The 12,616-nt window shown below is 46.9% G+C and overlaps 1 protein-coding gene across 2 annotated transcripts in view; it reads left to right on the top strand.

Moving 5' to 3' along the window:
* The window catches only part of MYBL2 (v-myb avian myeloblastosis viral oncogene homolog-like 2), a 56,801-nt gene that overhangs the window by 33,453 nt on the left and 10,732 nt on the right, over positions 1-12,616 (top strand). For both annotated transcript variants that reach the window (XM_006839284.1, XM_006839285.1), the window contains 4 exons: positions 4,002-4,141; positions 10,231-10,330; positions 10,722-10,835; positions 12,171-12,275. In XM_006839284.1, coding sequence (XP_006839347.1) covers positions 4,002-4,141; positions 10,231-10,330; positions 10,722-10,835; positions 12,171-12,275 — 459 coding nt within the window. The remainder of the gene's footprint in view (positions 1-4,001; positions 4,142-10,230; positions 10,331-10,721; positions 10,836-12,170; positions 12,276-12,616) is intronic.

Genomic DNA, 12,616 nt, shown 5'->3' with positions numbered 1-12,616 from the left:
CTTTGGTGTCAAGTTGGGGTTTGTGTCTCACTTCTAGGACTCAGTGTAAGATTGTAATTAATCCCTCTAAGCTTCAGTGTTCCTTATCTGTAAAAGGGGTTAGTAACAGCATCTACATCTCAGTATTTGTGAGAATGAATTCGAATTACATGTGTACAGGCTTAGAAAAACCAAAAGAGAAGAGCACGCTCGGCGTTTCTCAAGCTGATGGAACAGAGAAAAAATTCAAGCCTACACTTGTGATATTGAAGGATTCTATGGACAGTTTGAAACTACCAGCTGTTCTGTGGGAGAAAGATGAGGCATTCTGCTCCTGTAAAGATTGACGCCTTGGAAACCCTGTACAGGGTCGCTATGAGTCGGCACCGACTCCACAGCACATAATAACAAGTGGACAAACTGTTGAATGATGCAGAAAGCATCAAAAGAAGATGGAAGGAATACAGAGTTACTGTACCAAAAAGAACTGGTCGATATGTTCAACCATTTCAGGAGGTAGCATATGATCAAAAGCCAGTGATCTTGAAGGAAGAAGATCAAGGTGCATTGAAAGCATTGACTAAGAACAAGGCACTGGGAATAGATGGAATACAAATAGAAATCTTTCAACAAACTGATGCAGCCCTGGAGTCATTCACTCATCTATGCCAACAAATTTGGAAAACAACTATCTGGCCAATTGACTGGAAGAGATCTGTATTTGTGCCCATCCAAAGAGAGATGATGCAACAGAATGTGGAAATCATTGGCAATATCTTTGATATCCCATGTGAGTAAAGTTTTACTAAAAATAATACAAATACAACTGCAATCATACATTGACAAGAGAATATCCAGAGGTTTTTAAGCTGGATTCAGAAGAGGATGGCAAATAAGGGATATCATTGCTGATATCAGATGGATCTTGGCTGAAAGCAAAGAATATCAGAAAGATGTTTACCTGTGCTTTATTGACTATGCAAAGCCTTTTTTTTTTTTTTTCTTAATGTTTTATTGTGAATTATGTGACAGTTTACATGGGAGAACATTAGTTTTACATTCATTCATTCTATCGTACATTGTTTCATTGCCATGATTTACAATCTCCTCCATCCAAAGGGTCTGCCCCCAGTTGTCAGCACACAGCCCCTCTCCCTCTCTGGATCTAAAGTCTCCAGCTGCTTCATTTCTCCACATCATCATCTCTGCCTCCGTCTCTGGCGTCACTGCTTCTCTGGGTAGGGTCTAAAGTGGGTAGATTTTTTTTTTTAATGTTTTATTGTGAATTATGTGATAGTTTACATGGGAGAACATTAGTTTTATATTCATCCTATAGTATATCATTTCATTGTTATGGTTACAGTCCCCTGTATGCATCATCAGCACACAGACCCTCTTCCTCTCTGTGTCTGTAGTCCCCAACAGCTCCATCTCTCCATGTCATCGTCTCTGCCTCCCTCGCAGGCATCAGTGCTTCTCTGGGTAAGGTCCCGCTCTCCGCTCTTCTCCCTTCATGGTCCTAGGGATCTCCGCTCTTAGGCTGAAAAGTTAATCACTCTCTTCCTTGCTAAAACACTTCTACCTTTACAATTCCAACCCTCACAAGCAGTCCAGATAATAATTACTATTATCACAAGAGATCCATCTGGATTTCATTTCATCAGCCCCGCCTAGACAGATTGGATACTACTCAGTGGAGATTCTACCTTCCTTCATGCCCTATGAATCTAACTTCCCTCTTGAAAGTTTGTAAGCCAGTCACTTCTTGCCTTTGTAGGCCCCCCCCCCCCCCCCCCCCCATTTTGGGTAGCCAATGTCCAAGTTGCCCATCCCTGTCTACTCTGTGTATAGAGGGGGCGGGAATGAGCCTTGCTGTAAGGATTGGTTCCCTTTTTTGAGCTACTGCATGCATAGGTGTAGGTCAGGTTCATCAAATTGTATCAGATTACGCTTTTTCCCCTCTTCTTTCTCTTTTCTGGTTGAGCTCTGATCATCTAGTGGTTGAAGCCAGGTCAAGTGGGTATTATCTGCAAGTGTGGGTGTTCTTGTGCAGATTCCCTCTCCACTCTAGTCCTCTGTGGCTATGTCACTGACTCTGGGCCCAAGAGTCCCTAGGTCTTGCCATACTGCTGGCCAACCAGGTCTTCACCTGGGTTCATAGAAGTCTATTGAACATTTTAGGGTTTAGTTCGCTGCCTCATTGCTCCTCCTCTCTCACTTTCCCTTTTGATGACGAGCGTAGTGACCAATCAGAGTGTGTATTCCCATTGAGTCTTAAGTCCTGGAACAGGGCCTGCACCGAGGGGACCCGACCACTTGTCTTGATGTTTCCTGGGCAAGCAACTTGCTTGTTCTTGTAGTAACAGTCTGCCTCTATTGTATTTTTTACGCAAAGCCTTTTGATTGTGTAGATTTTGATAAGCTGTGGACAACATTGCAAGGAATGAGTATTCCAGAACACTTAGTGAGGAACCTGTATATAGACCAAGAGGCAGTTGTTTGAACAGGACAAAGTAACATGGAATAGTTTAAAATTAGGAAAGGTGTGCGGCAGGGTTGTATTCTTTGACCATGCTTATTCAATCTATATGCTTAGCAAATAATCTGAGAAGCTGGGTTATGTGAAGAAAAACATGGTATCAGGATTGGAGGACGACTCATTAACAACCTGTGATATGCAGATGACACAACCTTGCTTGCTGAAAGTGAAGGGACTTAAAATACTTAACTGTTGAAGATCAAATACCACAGCATTAGGTATGAGTTGTATCTCAACGTAAAGAACACAAAAATTCTCACCACTGACCAATAAACAACATCCATATAAATGGAGAAAAGATTGAAGTTGTCAAAGACTTCATTTTATTTGGATAGACCATCAACACAGGAGCAGCAGTCAAGAAATCAAAAGACGTATTGCATTAGGCATATCTGCTGCACAAAACCTCTTTGAAGTGTTGAAAAGCTAAGATGTCAGTTTGAGGACTAAGGTGTGCCTGCCCCAAACCATGGTATTTTCAGTAACCTCATATGCGTGCAAAAGTTGTGCAGTGAATAAGGAAGACTGTAGAAGAATTGACACATTTGAGTTATGGTGTTGGAGGAGAATATTGAAAGTGGACTGCCAAAAGAACAAACAGATCTCTGTTGGAAGAAGTACTGTCAGAGTGTGCCTTGGAAACCAGGGTGGCTAGACTCCTTCTCTCATACTTTGGACATATTACAGGAGGGGACTGGTCCTAGGAGAAGGATGTCATGTTTGGTAAAGTGGATGGTCTGAGAAAAAAACAAAAGACCTTCAACAAGGGGGATTGGCACAGTGGCAGCAGCAGTGGGTTCAGGCATAGCAGTGATTTGAGGTTGGCCCAGGACTGGGCAGTGTTTCATTCTATTGTACATAGAGTCCCTGTGAGTCAATATCAACTCAGTGACACCTAACAACAACGTTTGGCCCAGAGCCTGATGTGAGAGGACTTTATAAAAGTTATCACCACTACCACCACCGTCCTGTCCTGTGGCCTCATAGTTCAGTTAAGAGATAGTTTTATTTCCTCAGAAAAGACTGTCACTTTCTCTGCCTCAACTCCATCAGCAGCACCTGAGGCTGGGAAATGGCCTTCTAGTTGGCCTGGCCAACGCTAGGAATAGTAGGTGATAAGTCCGGGTCTACATGAGCCTGATGAATCCTGGTGCAGCACTAGGTTAATGTGCTGGATTGCAAGGTCGGCGATTCAAGCTCACCAGCTACTCAGAAACCCTATCCAGGATCATTAGGAGTCGGAACCTACTTGATAGCACTTCACAGCATGAGCCTACTAGGTGGACTGTTGTCCCATCTGTCACCACCTTGGTTCCCTTATACCTAATAGGTGGTGGGGGGGGTGCCTCATAGGTCGGAAGAGGATCTTGGTACATCAGAGTGCAAACATGCTGGAAGGAGGGGTTCAGGGTCTCCCATCCTCTCCCAGGGCCCTTAGTCCACATGCACCTTATATTCTTGCCTGGTTTTCCTCCTCTGGCAGTTTCTGAACTTCTGGACCAAACAGGACACACTGGATCTAGAGAGCCCCTCACTGACGTCCACCCCTGTGTGCAGCCAGAAGGTGGTGGTCACCACGCCCCTGCACCGGGACAAGACACCCCTGCACCCGAAACATGCTGCGTGAGTGTGTGACACCCTTCCCTCCAACACCAGTTCCTGGGAGCCAGCCTACTTCCCCCAGGGGCCTGGTTGGGTACTTGCTTGGGAAAGATCTGAGGCTCTGTTTGACTTTTTCCCTGCTGGCCACTATATCTCTTCAGATTTTGTCATTAGGGTCTGGTGCGTTGTCTTTGTTGTTTCTCATTTTCATTAAAAAAATTCTTAATTTCTAACAAAAAGAGACCAAATTACTGCAAAAAAAAACTTCTCTCCATCTGTTAACAAGTTGGAAGCTGCGAATACATAGTGTTTTTGAATTGTTTTATGTGAAGGACAACAATGTCTTTTCTCAGTCTCTCTGGGCACTGAGTCAGTAGTTTGCTGCTTAAGAGACCTTGGTCTGCCCAGCTCCAGCCTTAGGATTGGTCTGCGCCCCTCCCTTCCAGCTCCTGCGAGGCACAGCCTTTCCAGTACAGCAGCTTGTCCAGGTTGCTTCCTCACATGGTTTCAGGGGACTGCTTCATGATGTCAAGTTCCACAGAGAGCCGTGTGACTTTCTGTTGGTTACATTTGCTGTGGGAAAAGCTCTGCTGTCTATTATTTCCTGAGGTAATGATGCCAATGACCTGTTGCAATTTTGGTTCCATAATTTGAACCATTCTCAGGAATGATACATAATTTCTGAAAGGATTTATAAATCTCTTCGTTAGAAATCAAGTCTCTAAACAGACACCAAAAGTATTAAGATGGATTTCATGAGAAATGATTTTCCATTCAAGCTGTAGTTCTGCACTGTGGTAAGGAGAGCTGCAGGCAGTGACCCTCCCCCTTTTCTCTGTCTCCTTCTCACCCTTGTCCTTACTCTGATGTGGTGACTACAGCTTCTCTGTTACCTTCTACATGTAGATACATTTCCATGGTTTTCATTCCCCTCTATATGGTTCGAGTTATCTTTCATGTATGGAAGTTTTCTTTCAACAACTCTTTAGCAGTTTTCTCTTTTGTCTCTTTCTGAGGTTTTTTTTTTTTTTTTGTGACTTCTTGTTCTAGAATTTTGGTCACACACAAGCTATTCCATTTGATGCTGTCTGCACAAATGGCAGGGAGGCTATGTCTGTCTCCCTCTGGGTTCATAAGGGGGAAGGAGAATCTAGCTCAAAGTAGGCTCAAGGCTGATTCTTATGAAGTAAAGGTCAGACATGCCTTCATCCTTCAACCTTCTTACCCTTGCCTGACACCAACCATCCCTTCCACAGCGCATTCTGCTTCGCATCTGGGATCACAATCCGCTAAAGTGGCCACAGAGATCTCAGAGATAATACTTAAGGTTATGGGGTTTATTAGGGACGTGAACAGGGTACAATTCAGGATCAGAAACAACTCAGGATACAGCAGTGCTCCAGTCAGGAGTGACTCTTTTCTGTTGTACTGCACGCATGCCTCATTCTTGTCTTTAACCTCTCAGCCTTGTGGCCCCCTCAGCCTCTACTATGCTTAGACAAGCGTTACAAGGTTCCTTTCCCCAGTCTGTAAACGCCCAAAGGTGGGGTGCTGTGGGTTAATGCGCTAGACTGCAAAGTCCATTTGAACTGCAGGGTTGGTTGTTCAAGGTCACCAGTAGCTCCTTGGAAACCCTCTACAGGGTCACTATGGGTTGGAATTGACTTAATGGCCCTTAAAAACAACAACAACAATAAATGCCCAAAGGACACATTCTATAAGCCAGCCTCCTGCCTGTAGGCACTTAGCCCATGGGCCAGGAAGCTCTCTCTCCATACAGCTGTTTGCTCCTCTCTTCTTGCTTCTGAGATGACGTAATCCTAGCAGGACAGCAGCCCTGCCAGTCGTGGATTAGAGCCCGAGGGACTCTATTTGCTCTCAGCCATTTGGTGGGAATTTTTGTTTGGCTTCTAACTTTTCATTTACTGTTTTTTCCATGTAGTGTACAGAACCTATACTGTTGTGACAGTCACTATTAATCTACTTAGCGTTCTGCATATGTAGAATGCTGTTATAGCTGTTTCAGTGTCTCTGTCTGCTAAGTTACGTATCTGTTTCAATTTGGGTCACTTTTGGTTGGTAGATTTTCTTCTCATTTTGGTTGTAACTTGACTTGTCAGTTTTCTGCTGCTTGCCTCCCTGGTAGTATTTCATTGGATGCCAGGCATTGTGCATTTTACTTTGAGTACTGGGTGGTGCTGTAGGATAAGCACTGAATTGTAATCACCAGGTCAATGGTTCAGATCCATCAGCTGCTCCTTGAACTCTATACAAGTTCACTCTGAATTGGAACTGACTTGATGGAACTTAAAACAACAATTGCATGCTTTTGTACTCCTATAGATTTTGTAGAGCTTTGCTCTGGAATGTAGTTAAGCTACTTAGAAATGGTTTGATCCTTTTGGGTCTTCCTTTGGAGATTTATCGGGTGGGACCAGAACAGTATGGAGCTGCGAATCCTTCATTACTTGTCCTGATGGATGTCTTATGAATGACACAGTTTCTTACCTGGGCAGTGGGGGACAAGTGTAACAAGTGTACTGTTCCTCTAATCCTTTCAGATGGCTCTTTCCTGCTCTGGAGCCTTTTTGCCGCTAACACTGACTCCTGCTCCGCTGAGCCCTCGGCAGGTCCCAGGGTGCTCTCCTGCAGCTTTCTCTCCTCTGAAACTCGTCTTATAAACATTAAGCTGCCTTGGTCTCCCTGGGTTCTCAGTAGTCATCTCTCTCTCTGTCTCTCTCTTTTTTTTTTTTTAAAGAAAAGGAATGTTTATAGACTATTTATTCATAATTGTCAAAAAAAAACAAACACACCTGGAAACCACCAAATAACTCATTCAGTGACTGGGTAAATAAGCCGTGGTCTATCCATACAATGAAATACTGTGCAGCCATAGGAACTAGCAAAGAGCGGATACGTGGCACAAACTGGATGAATCCAACCTATGTTAAGTGAGACAAGGAGCCATGATGGTGCAGTGGATTAAGTGTTGGACTGCTAACCAAAAGATTGGTGATTCAAACCCATTGGCCACTCCATGGAACAAAGTTAAGGTCGTCTACTTCCGTAAAACGCCTCAGAAATGCTATAGAGCAGTTCTTCTCTGACCTATAGGGTGGTTATGAGTAGGGTGGTTAAATGACAAAAAAACTCAAAAGGTTACTGCTACATGCTATGTAACTCCATTTATGTGTCAGCATCATCTCTTCAACTTAGAAGTTTTGCAGGCTCCTCTTGGGTTTCCCCCTGCATGGGGCCCTGAAAGGATTTGGTCTCCTACAATGAGCTGGGCAGCCAGGGTTCACCTCAACTCTTTCCCATATCTGGAACCATTGTTCCTTCATTGCCTTTTGGCCAGTGTCTTGAAATTATTTGCTTCATATATTATATCTTGTTTCAGGAGATGGGAAATATCTAGTCCCTGACATTTTATCTTAGTCAGTGGGAGTCTGGTGCCGTGTCTTTAAGTCTGTGTTATTTACACAAGCCTTGCTAATACAGTGGTTAAGTGATTGACGGCTCTTTTTTTTTAATGTTTTATTGTGAATTATATGATAGTTTACATGGGAGAACATTAGTTTTACATTTATCCTTTTATATATCAATTCATTGCCATGATTACAATTCCCTCTATGCATCATCAACCAACCAAAGGGTATACACTACAAACCTGCCCCCCGTTTGTCAGCACACAGCCCCTCTCCCTCTCTGTGTCTAAAGTCCCCAGCTGTTCCATTTCTCCACATCATCATCTCTGCCTCCATCTCAGGCATCACTGCTTCTCTGGGTAGGGTCCCGCTCTCCGCTCTTCTCCCTTGATGGTTCCAGGGACCTCTGCTCCTAGGCTGAAAAGTTAATCACACCCCTCCTTGCTATAATACGTTTACCTTTACATTTCCAACCCTCATAAACAGTCCTGATAACAGTTATTCACTGTTGTATCACTAGAGACCTGTCTGCATTTCATTTCATCAGCCCCGCCTAGATAGATTGGATACTACTCAGTGGAAATTCTACCTTCCTCCGTGCCCTCTGGACGTAGGCTCCCTCTTGAAAGCTTGTAAGCCAGTCACTTCTTGCCTTTGTAGCCCTCCATTTTGGGTAGCCAGTGTCCAAGTTACCCATCGCTTTGATGGCTCTTTTTGGTCTTCCTTTTTCCCATTTTAAAACTGCCTTTTTTTTTTTTTTGGAAGTAGTTTTTTTCAAGATATTATCATTATTTAGGCTCGATCCAAAATGTTACTGACTTTTCTTTCCCATTTTCCCCCCTTATTGGTGGTGGGGAGGGGGGTGCACAGCTCAATAAAACAAAAAACCAGTCAGTATGTCTTATTTCTGATGGTGGTAGACATTATGGTGAAAGAGGATGCTGGGGGGCGGAGGGGTGGAGACAGAAGCGCAGCGAAGAGTTTATGTCTTAGGTTGGGGCTCAGGACCGGCCTCAGAGCAGGAGCGAGCCAGAAAGAAATCTGGTAAGGGCGATTTCTGTACGGAGTAGACAGCAAAGGTTCCAAGGTAGAAACACATCGTTTATGTTTCTAAAGACCTTAGTTTGCCGTGAGCTGGCTGTAGCTATAGAGAATGCTAAAAGGCAGTTCATTGGGCTCACTTGGTGCCATTGTGTTGCTCAGGAGGGACTAGTGGAGCTGGAGTAACAAATTGCTCTAAGATCTTAGTGGTTCATCTTGTCTCCCTCTTCTTTCATCTTCATATTCCTAGGCATGGTCTTAAGTCATTTGGCTTTCATTCTGTGAGAAACTGGGGACTGTGTTCCAACTTCCTGCTTTGAGTTTTCTGCAGATCCCCTACCTACCGAGTCTGTGGTTTACAGAATGGCATTTTTCCATCATGAAGTAACCTTCTGTGTTTCATCCTCCTTCTTCTGACATGTGCACTCAGTTCTAGCTGACGCTGTGAATTAATTGGGAGTGTTCTCTGTTTCCTGCTGAAATTTTGCATCACATGGAGCTATCTGATCCTGCGGCTCAGGTTCATCGCTTTAGTTGCAACTGGGAGATGCTTTAGTTTGTCGTCACTCATTCCTACAGAGCATGGGCTCTCTCTGTCGTGTGGGAAGATCAGACTTTGGGAAGAGATTGTGCTGATTCCCGTTTAATCTCTTAGCCCTGAAGAAGGAAGAAAAGAGTGAGCTAAGAGGGTTTAGTTCTAAGTGTTTGTTTCCCCATGGAATGTCCAGCAGTCTGGAGGGTGTGGGGCCGGAGCTGTGGCCTCTGCCCTCCAGGCCCTAAAGCAACCTGGCCATTTTTCTCCAGGCCTTCTGATTGCCATGGAGACGCATACCTTAGAAGGCAGTCCTGGTGGGAGAGGGACCATGCTGCCAGAGTGGAAGCTTTATCCACCACCGCCACTCCTTGGTTTGAAATTATAAAGGGAGATATTCACAGAGCAGTTCAACATTTTCCAATTCTAGTTTGGTGGTACCATTAACATTCTTCCAGTGCAATCACCAACCTGTAATCACTGCCCAGTTTGCTGTCACCATAGACAGAAACATGCCACCCACAGCCAGCAGGTCCCTGCTCCCTCTTCTGTCGCCTTCCCCAGTGGGCTCTGCACCGCCGGCAGATTCTCACAGCTTCTGCCTGTAGATCACACCCTTCCCTCTCCCGATTATGTTCCGCACTGATGATTTTGAGAAGAGTAAGCGGAGCACACAAGTGGGACACACTGTCTTATCCTGACGTCTCCCTTTCAGGCACTACTGCCATCTGCTCTCTGGGAGAGGGACGTGTCGTTCTGCACATCCCCCTCACCCCTGCTCACCGCCCTCTCCTTGTGCTGACTGTGGCCCATGGGCCTTATTTTATGAAAGGCACACCATCTTGTCACCCACTAGATCTCTTGGCCCCTCAGAGTTGGTGCCTAGACTCTGCCCTGTTCTCTTTTGTTTCTGAGGAAGGCCTTTCCTACACGTCCCTCACTAAGACCTACCTGGGCAGGGTGGTTGGCAGAATGATGGGACAAGAGCATGTGGGAGGTGTTTCCTCCTGCGCTGATGCTAGTGGTCCCAGTGGAGGGGAGGCAGCTCAAAGCAGAGAGCTATTGTCTGTCAACCCCACCTCTGAGCCACCTTCTGTGCCCCCTGGCAGGTTTGTAACCCCAGATCAGAAGTGCTCCATGGACAACACTCCCCACACACCAACCCCGTTCAAGAATGCCCTGGAGAAGTATGGACCACTAAAACCCTTGGTACGTGTTGTGGTCAGGCGGGGATCTGCCAAGGCCCTCTTGAACTCATTCACCCTTTCCCTCAACAACCCTGGGAAGGTGTGGATACCCTAACTTTATAGATGGGGAACCTGAGACTGACTGCTGATGCTGAGGAAGACACCCGTTATGGCTGTGGAGGCTTAATAGGGTGTCAGAGGCACTTAAGGGGGATTGAGGTCATCTGCCTACTTGTCCAGGGTGGGCCAGTTAACAGTCATGAAATGAACTTGGGAGGTCAGCTTCCTGTCTGCATGGCCCAGCACAGCCACATGGTGATTGGGTCTCCCCCCTGTCCTTGTGAGTCTGGGTGTTGTGTTCACACAGCCTGTGTGCAGTGGCTCACATGGGAGGCCCCCGCCCCTGCCCACAGCCCCAGACTCCCCACCTGGAGGAGGACCTGAAGGAGGTGCTGCGTTTGGAGGCTGGCATCGAGCTCATCATTGAGGATGACGTGAGGCTGGAGAAGCAAAAGAGGAAGCCAGGGGTGAGTGCCTGGGGTGGAGAGGACCCATTGGGGGGCCGCTAAGTTTGGCGCAGGTGGCCGAAGTGGGGCCTTGGGGGACTGGAGCTGCATCACGTGTCCTTGTCTCCCTGAGAGGTATCCATGGAAGGGAAGGGAAGGCCTGGAGTCTGTGGTCAGGGGCAGACTGTAGACAAGCACACTGATGGCTGTCTGGTTGTACATGGTGCTAAAGGCTCCAGAGAGGAGACGGAGCTGGGCTCTAGGAAGTGAGCTGGGGCCACATGGGCTCAAGGTCAGGTTGGCAAGTCAGCAGGACCACTGGCCAGGGACATGGGTACAGAGGGACGAGGAAGTGACCAAGTGACCATCCCAAGCCAGCCTAGCTACCTTCCTGGTAGTCGGTAATTCCTGTGGCTCTTTTTCTTCTCTTTTTCCCAGACTGTTCTCCCCGAGGAGTGGGTGGGGTGGGGTAAGGGGAGTCGTTTGGAATACACCCAGGTCAGCAATGTCTGTCATAGCTCTTTGACCGCAGTGGGCTATGGCGGTGGGTGAGGGAGCTGAACCCTGGAGCTGGGCCCGGGCAGAAGCAGGTGCAGTTGCCCAGTGTAGAGACTTGGACCAAGGTCCCCAAGACCTTCTCTTCGGTGTCATTGGGGGATCTGAACTGTGGCAGCACCTGACTAGAACACTCTTGGTCTGAGGAGCACCAGACCCTAGATCTACTCTCCAACCCCAGGATTGGAGCTGACCCCTGACCTCTTGCTTATGAAATGTGCAGGGATGGGATCAGGGCATTAAGGGTTTTATGTTTCCATGTGACTTGATTGGGGGTGAGTGTTCTAGATGTTGCCTAGGTGATTCTCTGCCTGGTCTTTTGTGGGGGGTGTTAGTATAGTGAAGGGTACCTGGGGAGTGCAGATGGAGAACATGCTTATCTGCCCACTGAAAAGTTAGATGTGCGTCCACCCAGAGACCCCCTTGGAATAAAGACCTGGCTGTCTGCTTCCAAGAAAGAAGCCATTGAAAGCCTTATGGAACAGATTACTCTGACACATGTGGGGTTGCCATGAGTTGGAATCAACTGCGTGACATCTAGAAATCAGTGTGCTGGAGGGAAGCTGGAGGCTGACAGGTCCATTGACCTCTCTTGCCACCACAGTATGCTACAGGGCAGTTGACATGGGCACAGACTTTGTAACGGGGTCAGAGTTTCTGGTTGCCCCACGCCTCAGGCACCAGACTCTTGCCAGCTGGGCCTGGTTTGAAGGCGACACTGCCAGGGTTGCTGGGACAAATGCTGATGGTGGCCACACGGACCCCTGACCCAGATCTAACCATTTTCTTCCCTGCCCCCAGCTGCGGCGGACCCCCATCAAGAAAGTGCGGAAGTCTCTGGCTCTTGACGTTGTGGATGAGGACATGAAGCTGATGATGTCTACACTGCCCAAGACCGCGTCCTTGGTGAGCGGGGCTGAGGGAAGCCAGCTGTAGGCCATCCCCACCCCCAGAACTTTACAGACTTCTTCTTCCCCAGACAGCATGGTGTCTCTTGGGAATGTCTAATTGTGGGAGAAGCCTAGGGGTGGGGATGCTCTGCTGATCATGGCCTGGCCTTCTGGAGGCCTGGGATCAGTGGGGAGGGGCTGCTGCTGAGGCATGGGTCTGGGCCCGCACCCCTGGCACCAATCAGAGCAGCAATGCTGAGTTGCCCAAAGGGTTTTCTCTGGCAAAAATTACATTGCTAGAGAACAAACAAGATGGCGGATCGGGTGGACATATAGCAGAGAGCTCCGCCAACAACA

The sequence above is a fragment of the Chrysochloris asiatica genome, unplaced genomic scaffold (genome assembly GCF_000296735.1).
Source record: "Chrysochloris asiatica unplaced genomic scaffold, ChrAsi1.0 scaffold00023, whole genome shotgun sequence".
In the NCBI taxonomy this organism is placed as follows: Eukaryota; Metazoa; Chordata; class Mammalia; order Afrosoricida; family Chrysochloridae; genus Chrysochloris; species Chrysochloris asiatica.
This window is presented reverse-complemented; position numbering and strand designations above follow the sequence as displayed.